General features: G+C 34.9%; 1 protein-coding gene across 2 annotated transcripts in view; it reads right to left on the reverse strand.

Moving 5' to 3' along the window:
- LRRC7 (leucine rich repeat containing 7) overlaps positions 1-24,165 on the reverse strand; it is a 391,349-nt gene that overhangs the window by 266,202 nt on the left and 100,982 nt on the right. For both annotated transcript variants that reach the window (XM_040627144.1, XM_008690729.2), the window contains exon 3: positions 14,055-14,172. In XM_040627144.1, coding sequence (XP_040483078.1) covers positions 14,055-14,172 — 118 coding nt within the window. The remainder of the gene's footprint in view (positions 1-14,054; positions 14,173-24,165) is intronic.

Raw genomic sequence — 24,165 nt, forward strand, 5'->3', positions numbered from 1 at the left:
TTCTAAAGTATACCAGCTTCTTAATAAGAAGCGAAGGAAGTGTAAAAGCTGCATTATGAACAAATTGAATAAGAGCCAATTTTCTTTTTTGGAAAGGCCATAATACCTACAGATGCCCTCATTAACTAGACCTTAATAAAATGGCAAAGAAGCCAATAAGTTAATCCTTGAGATGTCCTCAACATTTTCCCTTAGTATTTTTATTTACTTTGGATATCAGCAACCAACAGGGGGATAATCATTTACCCCTTTTGCTTTTTCTGTTTGGTCACCAATTTGGGCTCACTGCATACTGGTGTACCTGGTGCCTTATCAAATACTACTAAATTATTTGTTTAAAAACTTTTATTAGGTTGTTTGCAGTTCAAACTTCAAGTTGTTCAAAGCAGAGTCTATTGAATTAAGATGGAATCCCAACTTCATCACTTACTGGCTGGGTACCAACTTTAAGCAAGTCATTTTTTTTTTTTTAAGATTTTATTTATTTATCCGACAGAGACAGAGACAGCCAGCGAGAGAGGGAACACAAGCAAGGGGAGTGGGAGAGGAAGAAGGAGGCTCATAGCGGAGGAGCCTGATATGGGGCTCGATCCCATAACGCCGGGATCACGCCCGGAGCCGAAGGCAGACGCTTAACCGCTGTGCCACCCAGGCGCCCCCGCAAGTCATTTAAATGTTCAATGTCTTAGTTTCCTACTTTGAAAATTGGTGATTATACAAATGGTTTCAAAGACAGTTGTGGTGAGGATAGAGAGATAAAGCAGATAAAGTAATTGGCACAAAGTGCTGCATAAATGTTATCTATAATTATCAAAAATACAGTTGACGCTTGAACAACATGGATTTGAACTGCAAGGGTCCACTTATACATGCATTTTTTTCAATAAATACATGCAGTACTGTAAATGTATTTTCTTTCCTAACATTTCTTTTCTCTCGCTTACGTGGCTGTAAGAATACAGTATTAACACATTTAATACACAAAATATGTGTTAATCAGGTGTGTGTTATTGATAAGGCTTCCAGTCAACAGTAGGGATTTGGAATTAAGTTTTGGGAGAGTATAAAGTTATATGTGGATTTTCGACTGTGCAGGGGAATGGCACCCAACACCCCCATGTTATTCAAGAGTCAACAGTAAATAGAAGCAGACTGTCTCAGTCAAGAGAAGAACCAAATATCAAAATGAGCTGGCTTGAGGTAATACATTTATAAAATTTATCCACCTAAGAGAACAAAGCAAATAAGTAGGAATTAGTGTGCTGAAAGAATATTCCAATATCTAATCAACATGTATCTGAGATAAATGCTCTAAAACATTTCCAGGGGAACTTTATCATATGTCCTAATATATGGGCCCTAGAGTTTAGGAAAAGTTCTAGAGCATATCTTTAACTCATAGTTCAATCTAAACATGAAGAGGTAGTTTAGCAAAGGGTTAAAAGCACAGGTTGGAAGCATGACCAAACCTCAGTGTGGTTACATAACTCGCCATATACTATTATGTGATATAATATTTGAGCATTACTTATTCATTTCTCGTCTAATTCACAGGGTTGATCTGAGTATTAGATGGTAGGTAGGTAAAGCAATTAGTATCATGTCTGGCACTTAATAAGTGCTTAATATATACTAGATAAAATTCATGTATTAATAAGAGTTAAGGTAACTTACTCTTCTCCATGCCACTGTGTAAAATAATTTAATTCTCTTAATAATCGTGTGAGGAAGATATATTAGGTAATATTATTTTCATTTTATGGATGAAGAACCATACATTAACAAAGATTAGGTGACTTATATAAACACCTAATGGGTATTTATAGATGAGAATGGATACAAGTAGGAATTAATTCAATATTTTAACACTATCTTTTATTCCTTTTTACTTCATTATGCTCCTTCCTATTAAAATTATGATAGATTTGATTATAGAATCCACACCTTTATCAACCAGTCTTTGTGACTGATCTGTCTGGTCCTCTGAAACATAGTGTTTTCAATTTATAAAAAAGGTTATATTTGTGAAATATATATATATATATATATATGTATATATATATATATACACACACACACATTTTCTAACATGAACTTTGTTTTGATTTTCAAATGTACTCATCCAGAAATACAAGGATACATACCCTCCACTTTAACAATATATCTATTTCAACCATTTTTACTTGTGATAACTAGGAAATGGGGGGGGGGTCAAGCATTTGTAGACAATTAAAGTTCAAGTTCCTACTCCCTGTTTTTCAGTTGAGGCAACACACAAACTTTCTAACATAGGCCTATAAGGAACTCTCTTCCAAGGGTATTAAGAGTTTACTTTTGGGAATCCCGGGAGGTTCAAGCTCATTATATTTAGACTAGATTCATAATTTTTTTAAAAAGATTATTTATTTATTTATTTGACAGAGACAGCCAGCGAGAGAGGGAACACAAGCAGGGGGAGTGGGAGAGGAAGAAGCAGGCTCCTAGTGGAGGAGCCTGACATGGGGCTTGATCCTAGAACACTGGGATCACGCCCTGAGCCGAAGGCAGACGCTTAATGACTGCGCCACCCAGGCGCCCCTAGACTAGATTCAACCATAGGCTGAAAAACCAATGAGAACTGTACTCTAAAATAATTACATGGCAAAATATAGTCAAAATGGTGTATTTAGTTTTAAAAATGGACTATTGTTCTATTCACAAATAGCTGATGATACCAATAAATGTTTACCTTCTCAATTAAGACACTATGGTAATATTTAATATGTTCACTTCAGTAACTGTACCACAAAACTATTTTGAATCTGTTCAAAGAAATACTGTCAAATGAGAAATGACATTTCTGCATCCTGAACTTAAAACAGAAACAAAACTTTTAATGTAATGGAATTAATCAAAGTTGCATTAACAGAATATTAATGCGTTGAAGTAAAAAATATATAATATTGACTACTTTCTCTGATTAATTGTTTTCTTTGCCCTTCTTTTTTTAAAAAGAAGTTAGATTGAAAAAGTTCCTGCACAATTTTCAATTATTCAAGAACTTATCCATTTTGTGGATTATTCGTTCTAGTTCTCTTTCCTGCTTCCTCCATTTGACCATTACACGTCTCTGTCACTCTTGCAGAGGGTGTGCAGAAGAAGGGAAAGAGGAGAATTCTGAAATCAATCAGTTATGGATCTTTCCTGACTAGCATGGGAGAAGTTGAAAAATCATAGCTAAATTTAGATTTTAGCATATCTGGTTGTTTTTACTTGGACTATCTTATCTATTACTAACGCAGATGACTAAGTCTTGACAGAATGATCATAAACTTGTAAATATAATATAGATTTAAGCTTATTTAGTTATAAAAAAAGATTAGTGGTATCAAAATACAGAAAAAAAGAAAACTAAATTGTCTTTAAAATCTTGGGTTAGGCTTTACGTTGGTTTTAAGTTGATATTGAAGTATGAAAGCAAATGTTTTTCCCCATGCAACAGATTAAGTATGGAGTCTAAGTGAAGCAAACAATTTTTCATTATCAAACATAGAGCCTAACAATAGTAATAGCAACATTGACCCTTATGATCATAAATGAAAGGCAAACCAGAATGTAAGACATTTATATAACAAAGAAACAGTTTTTAACTCTTATTTTCTGAATATATTTATTTAATGTTATAATTTTTACCTGTCCTCATTCTAAATCCTCACCTAAATCCTCAGTCTAAATATCATCCATACAAATACTTTTAAATTCTATCATCTGCATGAAAATTTATTCCACTATTTTAGTCCAGGTCGCTCTCTCCTCTTAACACCTAGCATTTTAGATTATACTATGTCTGAAATTAAATAACACTGAGAAATGAGACAAAGTACTTGCTTATAAGTTGAGGAGTCACTGTTCACCATCTTATTATATATAGTTTTCCAATATTTGAATCACTAACTGTAATTATAAGGTTCCTGAGAGAAAAGGGCCATTCATATATTCGACAAATATTTGAGCACCCACTCTGTTAGGAACTGTACTAAACATTGGGGATACAGCGTGATAAAGATGGATACATTCTCATTTGCAGAGCTTGTATTCTAGTAGATGAATTTGTACAATAAAACATAGTGATAATTAATATAAATATATAAAATTATATAGTATCCTAGCAATAAGAAGTGCTATGGGAAAAGATAATTAGAGCAGAATGAAGAAGGATCAGAAACACCTGGGAATTTTGAGGTTAACTAGGGTGATTAGGGTAAGCCTCATTATTGATTAGGAAGATGGTATTTGAGCAAGGACTTGAAGAAGGTGAGAGAGATAGAGATACAGATGTCTGGATGTCTGAAAGCAGAAAGAAAGAATGTTCCAGGCACAGGGAATAGATAGTGAAGAAGCTATAAGGCCTGAGTATGCCTCGTGTATTCTAGAAATAGCAAGAGAGTCCAGAATGGTTAAAATACAGCAAAGAAGAGAAAAGTAGCAAAAAATTAAGTCAGACAGGTAATAGGGGTGTGTATGTGGGGTGTAAGATGAGGGTATCTACTCTTCTCAAGCCATTGCAAGGACTTTGGTTCTTACTCTAAATGAAACGAAGAAACGTTGAAGGACATAAATGTAATTTGTTCCGATTTATAATTTAAGAGGATCACTCTGGTTCCTATGTAGGGTGGCCATTTCCAGGAGGAAGGCCAACTGGAGGCTTTGGAAGTAAAATATGAACAGGGTTGATGGTGGCTTACTCTGGGTGAGAGCAGTGGAAGGACTGAGAAGTGAATGGGATCTGGATGTATTTTGAATGTAAAACAAATAGGATTTCCTGATAGATTAGATCTGGAGTATGAAAGAAAAAAGGGAATCAAGGATGACTCTAGGCTTTTTTGGCCCAAGCAACCTGAATGAAGGGGTTGCCTTTAATTTAGATGGGAAAAAGCAGTATGTGAAATAGGCGTTGAAGAGAAGATAAAGAGTTCACTTTTGGACATGTGTAATTTGAGATGTCTGTTAGACTTCTAAGAGGACATGTCAGGTAGGTATTTGTTTATGAACCTAGAGTTTAGGAGAGAGGTCTAGACTGTAGGTCAAAATACTGAGGATTCATTATTATATAGATAGTATTTAAATCATGAGACAAAATGTGAACACCAATGATGTAGGATAATGAAGAAAAGAGGAACAAGAACTGAGGCATGAAGGACTCCAAAATAAGGATAGGAAGAATCAGCATACAAGACTGAACAAAGTCAATCAGACAGATGGGACAAAAAACAAGTGAGTATTGACTCCTAAAAGCCCAATGAAGTAAATGTGTNGTGTAGGAAGAAGTGATCAGTTGTTTGAAATGATGCTGATAGGTCAAATGAAATGATGGCCAAAAACTGCCTGTGGATTTAGTAATGAGGAGATCAGGGTGTGCCTGGCTGGAATGATTTTGCAGAAGTAGTGGGCTTCAAGGTTGGAATGGCTTAAGAGAGGATGAGAGGAAAGAAACTGTAGAGAATATAGCATTCCCACCTAGAGCTTTTGCTGCAAGGGGGAGGGGAACATTCAGGGAAGAGAAGCCAAGAAGTTTTCTTTAGAATAGAAAAAATAATAGCATGTGTGTACATAGAGTGATATCCATGGGTAAGCAAGAGAGGGTGGTTATTTAGTGGAGAGACTGGCTTCAGAGAGGAACAGGAATAGTTCAACTGTACCAATAGGCAGGAGTCAGAAATATGGATGCAGATGCTTGTAGATGGGTAGATATTATGCTAAGTGTCTGGGAAGTTATCATCTGAGAGCTTTAAATTTTCAGGAGAGTAGAATCAGTAGCCACAAAGATAGGAGAGAAGATGTGGGAGTTTGTAAAGGAGAACAAAGGAAATAACCACCAGAAGAGGAGAGTCAATGGACTAAGGAAGCATAACATGACTTTGGGGAAGTATTAAGGTTGCACTTCAGATTTTTTATCATGAATTTAAGTGATATCGGTCAGTGCGATTGAGTAGTTTTTCTAGACCCTTTTAGCAATAGGTAGAGAGTTGGATTCAGACAGGTTCATCATTTTACTGAGCAAGCAGAGTGATATGATAGGAGAAAGGGTGTCAAGCATGTCATGTGATGAGTGACCACAGAATTCAAGTCATGCAAAGAGGGCAAAAGAAAATGAACAAAAAAGGCAAGATTGGAAGGATACACCAGAATATTAATAGATTGGTGGTTCTGATAGAGTTAAATGATGATTGGAGTTGTACAAGAAAGTGATCTGAAAAGAGGATGGAGTTGCAGAATGAGATTCATCAGTTGACATTCAATTTCTTGATATTCCTGAGAGTTCCTCAATCAGACCGAGGAAAAAAAATGAAAACTCAGCAAGTGTTTATTAAATTGGATCTAATTATATTTTCACATCAATACCTTAAAGCAATGAACTAAAAGATCTTAGAGTAAGGTAATGGAAAGAAATACTTGATTTTAGTACAGAGACTTAAGATTCAAAGGTGTCTCTTTCTATTCAAACATAATATAAAAGACTTCCTACAAATATCAAATTTTGAAATGAATTAGTGCTCTCTCAAATGCATTAAAATTTATATTACTTATAAATTTTGAATGAATCATTACACATGATAATAGCTGTGTATAGTGCATGTTGACAAGCTTGTTTTCCAAATTTCATAGATATCAGTCCAAAGGGTTCATTCCGTGATATAAGTGCCATATGCTGATAAGAGACAAAAACAAAATGTTATATCTTGTATAAAATAAAGGAGGAAATATATTTATGAGATTTTAATATTTTCATCTAATATTTTATTTTCATTGTGTTACTGATTTTTGTCATTTTTTTGTGTATCTAGTAAATTGAATTAGATTTAGGAGCAGAAAAAATGGACTTTATTGAGGAAATGTTATAAGCACTTTGCTTTATTTCAACTTCACAACAATTTTTTAAAGTGGTTTATTACTCCCATTTAACTAATGGAGAAACTGAGTCTCAGAGGCTGGCCAGGATTTGAAACCTATCCAACCTTATTCCAAATACTATCAAATCTTACCCATGTTAAGCCGCCTCCATCAAATCTAGGATTTAAACTACTTTGGGGTATAAGTCTTAGATATGCAAGATTGACAATGTAGCATTTATAACAGAGCACTAAATGTTGCATTTGTTCCATACATACTCTCTAGGTCAAATACAAACAACCCCAACTTTCTGGAACTCTGAGTTTTTTGCACACTCAAGATTGACTCTGTAGCATTTTTACATGGGGCACTATAAACTGCATTTGTTCTATAATTACCTTCAATCAAATTTCAGATGGTATCAACTTCCTGAAACTTTGAGTGTAGTGGTCAGGAATAAAGTTAATTATTTCTGAATTTAAAATATCTGCAACAAGTGCTATAAGCCTAGTTCAGAATGTTTCTATTCTTTATATACTGTTCAACTGGAGTAGGAGGCTACTCAAATTGGCAGGGTATTAGTATGAATAAATTATAACTGATGTCTGATAATAGAAGGGGTGATGGGAAAAACTACAAAGTCAATAACAAAACTCTTCAAGTCTATCATTCTTATCTCGTGTAGAGACAAGCAGCTACACATACTAAAAAAAGTTCAATAAGACAGACCACGATGAACTCGAGTCAACCTGGAAAAGTTAGATTGCACTACTTACAACAATTTAAAGAAGATAATGCAATATGAAACATTCTTGGAACAATTTCTAACCAGAATGATTAAAATAAAATATTTTGATATATAAAAGGATACATTGTAATTTTATTTTGGAAAATTAGTTTGTGTATAAACCTACATTCCCCAAAGATATTTGGTAAGTGAAGCAATACTCCACTGAGTAGGAAATAATGATTATAGAGAGATTTCAGAGGGAGCAATCTATTGCATATGAGAAAGCAAAAGCATTCAGCAACTAGGTTTGTAAAATTGGGAGAAAGTATACAGGTCAGTACACCCTAAAGGAAAGAGAGAGAAAAAACAGGAAAAATAAACAAGATGTTATGCTTTGCTTTACCTCTAACCACTCTAGTGAAGAGAATCAAGAAGTCAGTAGGAACGTAAGCAAGGAGAATCAAAAGGTCTCCTGCAAGACTCTGCCTATTTTAGTGGCACTATAAAGAGAAGAACCAAATGCAGGTAAGGTAATCAATAATTTGAGACAGTCATGCAATTGATTCTGCCTTAGGAATATGTCTGGCAAAAATTTTGAGAAGTCTTTGTGACCTTGACCAACAATGAGTTGATTCACAGAGGAATAAATCTGACTTAGACCAAATGAGTTAAAAAGTGATACCTGATTGACTCTCTCCCTTTCTCTCTCTACTTCAAAAGCAAACAAGCATTCATAATAGTGAAATGAACTGTTTAATAATCTTACTTCATATTTGACCAATGAAGTTTTCCTTCATTATCAATCAACCACCTATTGAGCACTTACTACACCTGCATATTGACAGTGTATGGTGTAGCAGTTCTTGTTCTCAAGGAGTTTATACCGATGCTGGGAGGAGGTACAGAGTAGTAGAGAGAAGGCTCACATGCTTTTTACCAGTTCAGTTTTGTTCTCTTAGAATTTTTCAGGATTTACAGAGACACAGAAGACAGGTTAATCACTCAGCTCAGAAACGGCTCTGCTATGACTCAAGGAAAGGTTATCAGTTCAGGTGACAGAGCTCAGAACAGACCTCAGAAGGATGAGGGTGTCAGGGCAGTTCCTTTTTTAAAAATATGTATTTAGTTATATTATCAAATTGTAAACTTCATCCCCTGAAGAGTAAGTGCTAGTGATACACACAAGCATTGCTTATTGATTTTATTTCTTGATGAAGACAGAAAAAAAAAGTTAAAAGTCCCGGCATTAGGCTGAGAAGGTGGCAAGAGAACAGACCTGGTATTTGTTGCCATGATATTCTCTAATGGAAACACAGGGAGTCAATCCTCAGTTTATTTTAACTCTGTAATCTTGGGTAGAAGTGGACTCTCTGGAAAGGTAGTCTTACAGTAAGAGAAGCGCTAGTGATTTTCAGATAAATAACACATTTAGAGTGTTGTGAGGGAGCCATTTAATAGGGCAAAATACTAAGCTTTACTGTAAACAAATGGTCTAATGACTTGCCAGACACAAAAAAAGCATATTTATTGTTGATAACAACTGCACGGTAACATTTTCTTCCCAGTTCACATAAGGTGACCCAAAATAGATTTCCCTAAGAATTTATATACATACTACTAAGAGTCTCTGTTTCTCTTATGCTCAAATTTTTAAAGATTTTTATCATTTAATTGGTTACCCGTATCTTCTTTTTCTAGTGTGTTTGAGAGAAATTCCCTCTCCTCATTGAAAGTTGAGGATAGTATTTGTCGTCAGTGTTTTGCACGCCTTTGGGGAAAGGGTGGAATAATTGTCAAGTTAGTAAAACACATAATAATGCCTTCAACTCTGATTGCCTTTCATTTTAACTAACAATAGTGATTTTTCCCACTATGATGCTGTTCAAATATGTTCTTGTACAGAAATAAGTTTTAGAGGATGAGAGAAAAATCACTTAATTGCTGCAGAATTAAGAAGGGTTTTCACGTTAATGCAGTTACATTAAAGTCCTTAAATTATAGTATCAGTCTCTTTGAAGCTATGACAAATCAACAATCAGACTTAAAACTGAACCACTACCTAATTAAACCTTATCATTTATTGTCTTGCTTTATCATATAAAACAATTTATTATGACTGGGTATCAGCTCTACAAACAGGCATAGGCTATTTATTCAGAGATCACAATATCATAAAATGCATTTATCTCTAATAGACATAGGATTTTTATTTTACTATTGAATTAAGATCTGAGGAATAAATGATAAAAGACCCATTGGCATGGAAAGTGATGCATTTACCCATGGATTGCTACATGTAAATTTGGTAACAGAAAGGCTTAAGAGAGGAAGGGTGATTTTCATGCAGCATGAATGTTTCTTTACTTGTCTCTCTCCTCTCTCTGTCTCTTTCTGTGTGTGTGTGTGTGTGTGTGTGTGTGTGTGTGTATATATGTAATTGTATATTGTAGTGTTAGTAGATCCTTAATGTGTACTCAATAACCAGAAGATATGTATTTTTATTTTTTTATTATAAGCAAAAGGGAATATTTTCAAAAATTGACAATATACTTGGCCACAATGTGAAAGTCAATAAATGATGAGAAATCAGTATCATCCAGACCATGTAGTCTGCAATATAGTTCAATAAAAATAATGTGATGACTGAAAATGCCCCAAATATATTAGAATACTAAAAGCAACTGAGTAAACCCAAAGAAAGTAGAAGGAGCATAATAAAAATTGCAGTAGGAAGCAGAAAAGTAAAAATTAATGACGGAGAATAAACAAACCGACCAACAGAGAGACTAACAAGCTTTATTAAAAGGATTAGTAAAATAGAAAAACTTCTGACAGGACGGACGATAAAAATAGGAAAAAACAGATGGCATGAGTAAACAATATTAGAAATAGGGAGAAATAGGCACAGGTATGGTAGAGATCTATAAAATGGGTAGGAGAAGCCTATGGGCAATGTGTGACAATAAAACTGATGAAATAGGTGATCTCCTAGGAAAGTATAACTTCGGCAGAAGTGACACAAAAGATATGAAGGTATAAGGATGGGAAAGAAAAACACTGTCATATGCAGAAAATACAATTTTATACATAAGAATTCAAATCTAGTGGTCATGTATTCAGCACCATGGCTGAATATAAGATCAAGATATCAGAATTGGTAATGTTTCCATATAACATCAACTAAAATTTTAAAAAGTACTTAAAAAATGAACATGATATAAAACTAATAAATTGCTTAGAAATAACTCTAATAAAATGTGTGTAAGTCTCTCTTGAAGGAAATCACAAAACCCTACCTGGAAGACACAAAATAAGACCTAAAAAAGGTAAATAGCATATCCATAGATAAAACAATTGAGTCTCTTTGTGTAAAAAGGGTCAGGAATATTTCTCAGAAAAAATGATATCTGAAAGGTCTTTTAAAGGTGCGGAGGACTCTGGTTGAGGAGGTACAGCAGTGGGGAGGAGGGAATATTTTGGGCAGAGAAAATAGTATAGTTCCTTGTGTCACAAGTAACCAGCCTGATGCATTTGGGAACAATTTGGCATTACCCGAGAATGAAATGGAATGGGATATGAGTCGGTTGGAATTGTGGTTAGAAAGGTAGATGAAAGCTATTCACACAAATTGTGTAGATATTTTTTCTGTACACAAGAGTTCACTTAAAGCTTTTAATATAAAAGAGTATTTTTGAATTATGGAGGGAAAATGGTGAATCAGGATGTCAGGTGGCAGAAATGCATATGAAAAGTAAAGATTTGGGACCACATGGACAATCAAGATCAGATTTAACCTCAGCCTCCAAGTGACTTAGTTTTGTCATAAAAGGTCACTTATCAAATTCAGGCACATTTCAAGAAAATTTTTACCTAGATTGACTAGTACTTGAGTGAGTCCCTGCCTCAAAATTAAACGTTCTACTGCCGATACCTAAATGCCAATACAGATTACATTCTCTCATACCTTAACTCCTCCACCAGGACTATTCCAACCTTGTCAACTGTGATGCTGACACTGCATTTATTTTTTCCTATCTACTCTTTCTTCCCTTGGCAGATTTCCAAAGGATGTATTATGCTCGTTAAGTCACTGTCTAGGTCTCTGCCACAGAATTCAGGGACAGCTTTTTTAGGTATAATTTTGTAAAAGGACTGATGTGTCAAAATCTTTTACTGTTTGTGTAACTTCTATCAATGGCTGATATAACATCATGTTCGTCAAACCTTTTGTACTATACTAACTTTGCAGATTGCTTCACCATGTCTAGCACATTTTTTTGCTTAAATATTTCCAGAATACAGAGATCATAAGCACAGCAGAAACTCCCTAAATAATATCCAGAATGACTTCTAAGGATGCTCACAGACTTCTTTCTGAATCAAATAAGTGTAACTTGAAGTTCACTTCCTGGTAAAAAAAAAATTTCTTGATGCAAGAGGACCACTAGGATATTATTATAAAATAACAATGTTTCTTAGGACTTGCGTTTATATTTGGGGATGATTTTTTTTTCTAATCCTCCTGAAAAAAATAGATATTTATTTACTCAGACTACTCAGCTAAACCTGCCAGAAGACCAAGAGATGTGTTATTTTTGGCCATATGATATCTCTCAGAATTGTAATTTGAAAATAGAATTTGATATGTGAATGTTTTTAAGTATATAATCAATATAAGTATAGAAATATCTATCCACACAAATGTGTGGCCTATAAATCTATTCTCAAAAGAATAAAGGTAGACAATGTCATCTTTCAATGGGCCTAAATCTAGCTGCCATTCTCTCTAAGTCAACACATAGTCCTTTTAAGAATTGTCTTTCTGTAAACCTTCTATGTGGTAAGTTACGTTGGTGTAGAAAGATGTGTGTTTCCCTGTTGGCAGTCTATTGTTTTCTTCAAATGAAATGTTCTCTTTTATTCAGATGCTACTGTACCTCATGGAATTCCTCAAGTCATAGGCTTTATTGAACTATTCCCTAATAATAAAGTAGTATTGAAGTATAATTGATACACAAAAGACTACACGTATTTAATGTATACAATTTGATGACTTTGGACATATGCAAAAACCAATGATACCATCATCACAAATAAGATAATAGATATATCCAGAACCTCCTAGGGTTTTCTTCTGTCCCCCTACTATTTGTTTTTTGTGATAACAACATTTAACATGAAATTTGCCCTCTTAACAAATTTTGAATTGCACAATATTGTATTGTTAATGATAGGCATCAAGTTGTAAAATGGATCTCTGTGATGTATTCATCCAGCATAAATGAAATTTTATACCCATTGAATAACAACTTCTATTTGTCCCGTCTGGGCTTAGGTATCATTTCTTAGGGTAACTTTCCTTAACCACACCAAATGGATTTATTCCACTAGTATACGTGCCCTTCACATTCAATGTATCTTCACTCTAATTGTTTATTTAATCATCCATAATTACTTGTTCAATGTCTAATGCATCCACTAGAATGTAAGTTTCATGAGGACAGGGCCTTGTTTTGTTCATGCCTGTTCCTCTGCCACCAGACTGATAGCTTGAAAAAACCAAAGCAACACACACACACACACACACACACACACACACACACACACACACACACACAAAGTTTAACCAACTTGCTTAATGATGGAGGGGTCATGTTTTATATCCTCACAGTGCCTAGACATAAAACTTTTTGATTAATCCTTGCTTTATTCTAATAAAATGAGGAGGCACATTCATTTGGAAGGAAATCAAGATTTATGAATATCTGAGGACACGGGAGACTCCCACAAACATTTAAAGGAAAATGTCATTAACAAGAATATCAACATTAGCATCAGCATTTAACAACATCACCACACATATAAGTTTGGCCAGAAATATAACAAATACTACTGAGCACTTATTTTTTCTAGCCACTGCTCAAGACATTTCAGAGAGATACATCAGCGACCAAAACAGAAAAGTCCCTCCTGTCTAATAACAGAATTTACATTCTGAGGTAGGAAAAGATAGGCAATAACCATAAGAAATAAGTAAATTCTACAATACTGAGAAGATGGTCAGTGCTATGGGGGAAATGGAGCAGAGAACGGAAATTGGGAGTTCAATTCCAAGGAGGGTGAACAGGTAGGCCTTATTGACCACGTTGGAAAAAGTTTTACTCTGATTATGAGGGAAATAAACAGTGTAAAGGTAGTAAAATGTTCTACAAAAGATTAAATCAAGTATCTGAATACAGAGTGGAAAAAGCTCCTGAGTGAGTCAGGGACGTTAATAAGTGGAGGGGAGAGAAATTTTCACTTTGATTTATGGTTTAAGATTTAACTTTTCAAGAAAATCAACTTCGAGTTACAATAAAACCAAATAAAAAGTGTTATATCATTTGCTAAGAGAAAACAAAGCACATTTTCAATTAAAAATTCAAGTTATTTAGAGATAAGATGAGAATCTTACCATTTTTACTGATGTCGAGTTCTTTAAGATTAACTAAACTAGCAATAGTGGTTGGCAGATTTGAAAGATCATTATCAGGAATACTTAGTTTTCTTAGAGCTTGACAGTTGAACAATTGCTGTAAAAGAAAATAATGATTAATTAGTTCTCCATTTGGTTAAATCCATTCGTACATAAAGTTAGTAACAAAATTCAATTCACCATTTTTATAAATGGGGTAATAAAAGGGCCAGCTGCAAAAGTCTCACCTCCCACACTCACACTCTCAATTCTTTTCAGAATGCTTCACATTACATCTCCATGTTCATGCCTCGCTATTCTCTGCTATCCAAATTCAAAACGCAAGGTATTCCATTTCTTCCCCTTCTGTTTACTATTAATGTTAAATTGGCCCCTGATTCTACTAATTTTTTTCTTTCAAATACTTTCTGGAGTTGTCCCTTCCTTTCTATTTCCACAACTACCAGGATAACCTCAATCTCTTTCTCTGAAACCATGTATTACTTCCATTTAATCATCTCCAACAATTGTTTATATAACATCCAAGAACTGCAATACAACTGAAAACATGGGCTCACATTTCTTTTGTGTCCCTCCACACTGCTTCACAAATATCTAACAAATGAAACATTTAACTTTTGATATTTGGTAAAAAAAAAAAAATCACTAGTGATTGGTTCACTTCTGCCATCAGTCAAAGTACTACATGGGGAAGAGTCAAGTTTTAAAGCAATGGTTCTCAAATCCAGCATGGTTTTAATCATTGCTAAGTGGAGGTGCTTATTTAAAATGTGGATTCTTGGACTTGACCCAAAGAAGTACTGATGAGGTGGGTCTGGGATGTGGGTCAAAATCTGCATTTTTAATCAAGCACTCTAGTGATCTAATTATTTTGATGTACATGTTTCCGGTACCACATTCTGGGAAACAATGTTAGATTTTTTAGCTATGTCAATCTTATTTTGACTGCCCAAGATATGAACAGTTGGACAGAATTTCTTATTCATTTCTGGAAGAATTATTTTAATGAGATCTTTTCTATTTGACATTTCTAATTCTGTTTTGCTGAATTTCCACAGATAAAGTGTCCGGTATTCATGACTATGCAATTGGCCCACAGGACATTTAACTACTGCTTGTTCTTTCATGTAATTCATTATTTGTAGGCAAAAACAATGTAGTACATAGTTGTTATTTCTTAACTTGTTAGCTTTCTAACTAGATTGTACTGGTTGTTACTTAAGATAAAATATACAATTTCTTGCTTTTTGTTAGGCATTTTTGGCTCCGTACAACAATTATTTCCAATACTTCATGTAATGCTAGAATTTCAACATGCTATACAGAAAACCTAGGAAAGAGAACTTTGAGTAGTATAGACATTTTAACAATATCTGTTTTTCCAATCCATGAATATAGAGTGTTTTTCCCTTTCTTTGTGTCATCTTCAATTTCTTTCATCAGTGTTTTACAATCTTCAGAGTAGAGATCTTTTACCTCTTTGGTTAGGTTTATTCCTAGGTATCTTATGGTTTTTGGTACAATTGTAAATGGGACAGATTCCTTGATTTCTCTTTCTGCTGCATCATGATTGGTGTATAGAAACGCAACAGATTTATGTATTTTTATTTTGTATCCTGTGACTTTTCTGAATTTGTCTATCAGTTCTACGAATTTTTTGGTGGTGTCTTTTGGGTTTTCTATAATGGAAAAAGTCTCTTCAACAAATGGTGTTGTGAAAACTGGACAGCAACGTGCAAATAAACGAAACCAGACAACTTTCTTACACCATACACAAAAGTAAATTCAAAATGGATTAAAGATCTAAATGTGAGAAAGGAAACCATTAAAATCCTAGAGGAGAACAGAGGCATTAACCTCTTTGACATTGGCAATAGCAATTTCTTACTAGATACGTCTCCTGAGAAAAGGGAAACAAAAGCAAAAATAAACTATTGAGACTATCAAAATAAAAAGCTTTCTACACAGCAAAGGAAACAATCAACAAAACTAAAAGGCAACCTTCAGAATGGGAGAAGATATTTGCAAGTAGCATATCTGATAAAGGGTTAGTATCTAAAATATATAAAGAACTTAAAAAACTCATCACCCCAAAACTAAATGATCCAGTTAAAAAATGGGCAGAAGACGTGAATAGACATTTTTCCAAAGAAGATAGCCTGATGGCTAACAGACCCATGAAAAGATGATCAACATTACTCAACATCAGGGAAATATAAATCAAAACTAGAATGAGATATCACCTCACAGCAGTCAGAATGGCTAACAACACAGGAAATAACAGGTGTTGGCAAGGACATGGAGAAAGGGGAAACCTCCTGCACCATTGCTGGGAATGCAAACTGTGCAGCCACTCTGGAAAACAGTATGGAGGTTCCTCAAAAAGTTAAAAATAGAACTACCCTAGGATCCAGCAATTGCACTACTATTTACCCAAATGATACAAAAATACTAATTTGAAGGGATACATGCAACCTAATGTTTGTAGCAGCATTATCAATAATAGCCAAATTATGAAAAGAGCCCAAATATCCATTGACTGATGAATGGATAAAGAAGATGTAGTATTTTTTATACAAGAGAATATTACTCAGGGGCGCCTGGGTGGCACAGCGGTTGAGCGTCTGCCTTCGGCTCAGGGCGTGATCCCCGCGTTATGGGATCGAGCCCCACATCAGGCTCCTCTGCTATGAGCCTGCTTCTTCCTCTCCCACTCCCCCTGCTTGTGTTCCCTCTCTCGCTGGCTGTCTCTATCTCTGTCAAATAAATAAATAAAATATTAAAAAAAAAAAAGAGAATATTACTCAGCTATCAAAAAAGAATGAAATCTTGCCATTTGTAAATGATGTGGATGGAGCTACAGACTATTATGCTAAGTGAAATAAGTCAGTCAGAAAGAGAAAAATACCATATGACTTCACACATATGTGGAATTTAAGAAAGAAAAAAAATGAATATAGCTGGGGGTGGGGGGAAGAGAGAGGGCAAACAAGAAAGAGACTCTTAACATAGAGAACAAACTAATGGCTACTAGAAGGGAGGTGGGGGGATGGGTTAAATGGGTGATGGGTATTAAGGAAGACACTCGTTATGATGAGCACTGGGTGTCGTATGTAAGTGATAAATCACTAAATTCTATACCTCAAAGTAATTTACACTGTATGTTGACTAACTAGAATTCAAACAAAAACTCGGAAAAAAATGAAATTAAAGAAAAAGAATTAATAGAGATCCCTATATTCTTCTCCGATTTTATTTTATTTTATTTTTAAAAGATTTTATTTATTTATTTCAGAGAGAGAGTGTGAACGTGAGTTGGGGGAAGGCGCATACAGAGAGGGACAAACAGACTCCCTGCTGAGCAGGAAGCCTGACACGGGGCTTAATCTCAGGACCCTGAGATCATGACCTGAGCCAAAGGCAGACACTTAACTGACTGAGCCACCCAGGTGCCCCAATTCTTCTCCAATTTTAAATGAAGCTATGTCAGGAACAAAAGGTATAGAAACTCCTGAACATCTTATTACATGGAAAATCTAACACTCCTGTGGTATAGAGGCTAAGAGCATGGCATTTGGAATCATCCTGATGTGGGTTCAATTCCCATGCATCTGGTTCTAGCTGTGTGATCTTGGGCAAATTACCTAACATCTCTGAACTCTACGAATTTCTTCATTTGTAAAAATGGGAAAAATAACATTGCCTAGTTGGAAGGTTGTTGAGATGATTAAATGAGTTACTATATTTCATCAGTTTTAAGTACTGCATTTTTTCACATATTAACATCTTTGATATTTGGACTGAATCTTATAATCAAGAGCAAATTATAATTTTGGGGCTTCCTGGGTGGCTCAGTCAGTTAAGTGTCCAACTTTTGGTTTCGGCTCAGGTCATGATCTCAGGATTGTGAGATCAAGCCCCAAGTCAGGCTCTGTGCTCAGCACAGAGTCTGCTTGAGATCCTCTCTCCTCTGCACCCCCCACCCCCGCTGTTCACACACACTCTCTCCCACTAAATAAACAAAATCTTCAAAAAAAAAAGAGCAAGTTATAATTTTTAAGGAGTGTATCTTCCTTAGTGGTACAATAATGACATGTCTTATAATCAGTACCCCTGGAATTAATGAAATTATTTACTTGTAAATGTGTAAAACTGTGTTTGGCACATAGTAAGAGCTAATAACTGTTGGCCATTCTGAATATTTATATACACAAATACAGAGGCACCCCTATATAGTAATCCATTTCTTTTTTTTTTTTAAAGATTTTATTTTTTATTTGACAGAGAGTGAGAGCACAAGCAGGGGGAGCAGCAGGCAGAGGGAGAAAGAGGCAGAAGAAGAGGGAGAAGCAGGCTCCCCACTGAGCAGAGAGCCTAATGCGGGGTTCAATCCCAGGACGCTGGGATCATGACCTGAGCCGAAGGCAGACGTTTAACCAACTGACCCACCCAGGTGCCCCTATATCTTATTTTTCTAGATGATGAGAGGTCTTTGAAAGTGGGATTCATGTCTAATTCATCTGGATATCACTTGTTTCACCTTTGTACATGCCAAAGTGGCTAGCACCATGTCTTGTACATACTATATGCTGCATAAATATCTAAATATACTGCATAAATATATAAGTATACTTAGATAAGTCAAGGGAAAATGAGGACACTGATAAATTCCAGCTGAGAGTGGTACTTAACTGAACTGGAAGCTTCAGATAGGTAAACAATCTCAGTGGAATCCAAATTTCATAAACAAAGCAGTGAACTTTGAATATGAGTCATGATGTCTACAAATTGGCAAAGAACTTAGAAGGCATTTTAATGATTCTTTCAAGATTCAAGCTTTGAATGAAAATGAAATAAAGAATGATTATGAACTAGCTGTGATTCTTTCATATAGTATAAAACAGCAAATATAATTAATAGCTAATTAGAGTAAGACTGTTAATGGTAATGGTTATCCTGTCTTTCATTTGCTAAAGATATTTCAGATTTCAAAAACATTAAAACTGTTTGAGTCTTAAAATATTTTTGAACTGAAGTGTTCTCTTTCTTGGGCAAAAGGAAGCAATTTAACTCTGACAGAAATTGGTTTGAGAAGAGTATGCAATTTAAATTACTGACTCCAGAAAGCAATGGTTAGGTATTTTCTAAGGAGCTGACACAAGAGATAAAGTCCTGAGTGAGGAAAATAAAACATATTTAGACCCAAAAATGTATATTCTAAGAGATATATTATTCATTTATTCATGGAAAACCATGAATTGCTATTTGCTACAAACGAGATACTATGCTAAGTGCAAGGGACACAAAATGAATAAGACACAGCAACTGAGCTCAGATTGCTTACAATTTAATATTTACACAATAAATTAATTACAATGTGAAAAATAAAACTGTGTGAAGATAAATATCCGGTGTTATGTAAACACAGAAGTAGGATATCTGCACCAAATGATGTTGATGATAGCGGTGGGGTAGATTCATGAAAGTATACCTGGAAGAGGGATGAAAAAATGGATCACCCAAGAGCCGGCACAGGTTAGGCAGATGAAGGCTAAAGAGGGATAACATTTTAACTTTCTATAGCATCTAAAGATACTCCCAACTCAAAGAATGTGTAACTTAATCTAGCTGCAATGATTTGTTTTAAAGCATGAGGAGACTTCGATCTTGGAGTGAATGCTCTGAGTTTACATTTACATATATTTAGAATATATTTAGTGAATACCTATAACATGCTACGGTCCATGTTCACCATTGAAATTAAAGACATAAAATGAGGGGTGCCTGGGTGGTGCTCCCTCTGTCCCCCAATCTGTGCATTCTCTCTCTCTCTCTTTAAAATAAACAAATAAATCTTAAAAAAAAAAAAAAAAAGACATGAAATGCTTCTGTCAATTTCTGTTTTTAGAAGTATGGTGGACTAAATATTCATAGAAGAATATTTTAGTGTAGCAAAGCTACACACATACTCCTTTAATGCATAACTAAGCTCTGGCTATAAAGTACAAAATTCCTCCAATTCCAGATAATAAGAAAATATTAATACAGAGAGTTGAGTAGGTCTACATTTAACCTCTGCTCTGGTGATAGATACTGGTTGTGGTGCCTGAAGGCTTTCAAACAGAGGGATGGAAAACTGCTTGGGGTATGAATAGAGTGGGAAATTGGCTTATGAGCCACTCCAGTTAGAACTGGGTTTTCCTAAGGGTGACATCCTCTGTGAGTGAACTAGAAAAAACTGAGTCTTTCAAAGAGGGTCAGTGGGGAATGCATGTCTTTCTTAGTTTTGACTCTGAGTGAAATGAGAAGAAAGAAAGAAAAGAGAAGAAAGAAAGAAGAAAGGAAGGAAGGAAGAAATGAAGGAAGGAGGGAAGGAAGCTAGGAAGGAAGGAAGGAAAAATGGAGAGAGAAAGAAGAGGGAAAGAAAAAAAAAAAACCAGGAAAGATAAAGAAGCAACAAATAAGGAAAGGAAGGGAAAGAAGGAAGGCCAAGAGGAAGAAAGGAATGAAGAGAGGGAAGAAAGGAAAGAAAAAGAGTACGAAAAAAGGAAAGGAAGAAATAAAAACAAAAACACAAAGAAAAATGAAAATTAGCCTCCTAGGGCTTACCAATCACGGTCTATCTTCCCCTGAGTTAGGGTCTGGAATTCCCAGTATTCATAAGGCTTCCTAAAACCCAATCCAGAATTACAAGTGGTTCTAGATTACTATTGCCCCCAAATGTCTGGTAAAAGTAAATACAAATGTCCTCTGAAGGAAAGTCAGACCTCAATGAACTCCCACAGATAAAGTTCTAACAAATACGGTATCATTTTTTAATAAATCACTAAATATATAATAAATAATCAACTGAATGAGATGATGCAGAAAAACAAATGATCTTGCCTCAAAATAATGCAGATATTAGAATTATAAAACACAAAATGCAATTTATATGTATTTAATATGTTTAAAGAAATAAAAGCGTGATTTGAAAGCATGATGATAGAAGAGGAGATTATTACAGAGAGCTCACAGATCAGAATAATAAACATTGCTGGAGAAAGTAATAGTGAGCTAGATGTTAAGAAATTAACAAGGGGATGGAAAATAGAAAAGACTGGTTAAATGACATGAAGAACACAGCAAGAAGAACTGTTAAAATGTAAGTAAAATTTATTAGAGAAAAAGAGGATGAGGCACCTGAGGAATTCCAAAATTGTTGAGAGACCCTCATCTTCAGATTGAGGAAGCTCAAAAAATTCTAAATAAGTTAAATGAAAAATAACCTACATCTAGACTTACATGAATTTGCAGAGTATCAACGGCGATAGATCTTACAAATTACCAAAGGAGAGATTACCTTCTAAAGATTGAGATTGAGAAAGAAGATTTAACAATTAAAGCAATGACTCATTAGTTGTACTAAAGTACAAAGAATAAATAATAAAATATTTGCAGCTATTTTTTTAGGAAAAGGGCAAAATGACAGCATTTTTAGATAAAGACAAACTGAGTTTATTACCAAGACACCTTCACTAAAACAACTGTCAAAAGATACATTTTTTTAAAAAAGATTTATTTATTTACTTGAGAGAGCAAGGGAGAGAGTGAGCACATGAGCAGGGGGAGGGGCACAGGGAGAGGGAAAGGGAGAGAATCTCAAGCAGATTCCCTACTGAGCACAGAGCCTGACTCGGACCTCCACCTCAAGATCCTGAGATTAGGACCTGAGCCAAAATCAAGAGTAGGACGCTCAAGTGATTGAGCCACCCAGGCGCCCCTCAAAAGGCATCTTTAGGAAGAAGGCAGAGGACTCTAGCAGACACAGTTGAGCTGCAAGAAGTAATAGCATTAAAATTTTTTTAAATTAAACAAACATGTGGTTAAATCTAAATAAACATTAGCTATATAAAATAATGGCAAAATTTCTAATTACAGGATTAAAAAAATCAAAGGTCAAAACAGTTTCGCAATGGCATAAAAATAGACATATAGATCAATGGAACAGAACTGAGAACCGAGAAATAAACCCGCTCACATACATTCAATGAATATTTGACAATGGAGCCAAAAAGCCGAAAGGATAGTCTAGTCGATAAACAGTGATGGGAAAACTGGACAGCCACATGCAGAAGAATGAAGTTGTATCTTATACGACTAATAAAACTTAATTCAAAGTGGCTTAAATACTTAAATGTAAGATATGAAACTGTAGGAGTACTAAGAGAAAACATACATAGGTAAAAAGCTCTTTGCATTGGTTTTGGCAAAGGTTTTTGGGACATGACATCAAAAGCACAAACAACAAAAGCAAAAATAAATAAGTGAGACTACATCACACTAAAAAGCACAGCAAAAGAAACGATCTGCAAAATACAAAGGTAACCTGTGGAATGAGAAAATATTTGTGAACCATTTATCTAGTAAGGAGTTAATATCCAAAATGTAAAAGGAACTGATAGAACTCAATAGTAAAACAAAACAAAACAAAACAAACGCAACCTGATTTAAAAAAGGGTAAAGGACTTGAATAGACACTTTTCCAAAGAAGACATACAAATGGTCAACAGGTACGTGAAAATATGCTTGACATCACTAATCATCAGGAAATGCAAATCAAAACCAATGACATCACCTCACACCTGTCAGAATGGCTATTACCAAAAAGAGAAGAAACACGTGTTGGTAAGGCTGTGGAGACAAGGGAACCCTGTGCACTGTTGGTAGAAATGTAAACTGGTGCAGTCACTATGAAAAACAGTATGGAGGTTCCTCAGAAAATTAAAAATAGAACTACCATATGATTCAGCGATCCCACTTCTGGGTATATACACAAAGGAAATGAAAACACCTATTTCAAAGAGATATCTCCACCGCCATGTTAGCATTATTCACTATTGTGAATAATAGTATAATAACACATAAGAATAATATATTATATAAAAATGTATATATATATAAAATAACATGCAAGTATAATAACACATAAGTGTAGTAACACATAAGAAACAACCTAAGTGCCCATCAACAGATGAGTGAATAAAGGTGTGGTGTATATATATTTATATACAAAGGAATGTTATTCACTCATATAAAGAAGGAAATCCTGCCTTTCGTGACAATATGGATGAACCTCAAGGGCATTATGCTAGGTGAAATAAGTCAGAGAGAGAAAGACAAAAAAATACTGTATGATTTCAATTATATGTAAAATCTAAAGAAGTTGAACTCAGAGAAATAGTAGAATGGTGGTTGTCAGGGACTGTGGGATGGGAGAAATGGGAAGATGTTGGTTAAAGGGTACAAATTCCCAGCTATAAGATAAATAAGACCTGGAGATCTAATGCACAGCATGGTGACTATAATTATCAATACTGTATTATATACTTGAAAGTTTTAAAGAAGGTAGATCTTAAATGTTATTACCACACACACACACACACACACACACACACACACACACACACACAAATCCTAATTATGTGGAAGGATGGGGATGTTGTACCTTACTGATACCTTATTACCTTATTGTGGTAACTATTTTGCAATATATACATTTATTTAATCATCACACTGTACACTTTAAATTTGCATATGTTATACATCAATAATAGCTCAATAAATCTAGGTAGAACTAAAAATCTGAACAACAAAGGCATATGTATCAGGCAAGAGATAGTCAGGTTAAGACAGTTTCTGATGGAGTGCCTGGGTGGCACATTTGGTTAAGCCTCCAATTCTGGGTTTCAGCTCAAGTCATGATCTCAGGGTCATGATCTCAGGGTCATGAGATCCAGTGCCTTGTGGCGCTCTGCATTCAGGGAGGAGTCTGCTTGGGTTTCTCTCTCCCCCTCCCACTAGCCATCCCCCTGACCCCTCCTCAAATAAATAAACAAATCTTAAAAATAAATAAAATAAAACAGTCTCAGATGTTTGCTCTGTTTGTGAGGAGGGTAAAATACTGATTAACTTTAGATTAATTTCTAGGGTAACAACTAAAGAAATAGCAATAGGTATAAAATTTCCTACAGGATAGAAGCAAAATAAATGGAATAAAACAAAAAGAAAAAATATATCTTTAATAAATATAATGAAAAATAAGTAAATA

Source organism: Ursus maritimus, unplaced genomic scaffold (assembly GCF_017311325.1).
Source record: "Ursus maritimus isolate PB19 unplaced genomic scaffold, ASM1731132v1 scaffold_12, whole genome shotgun sequence".
NCBI classification, from domain to species: Eukaryota; Metazoa; Chordata; class Mammalia; order Carnivora; family Ursidae; genus Ursus; species Ursus maritimus.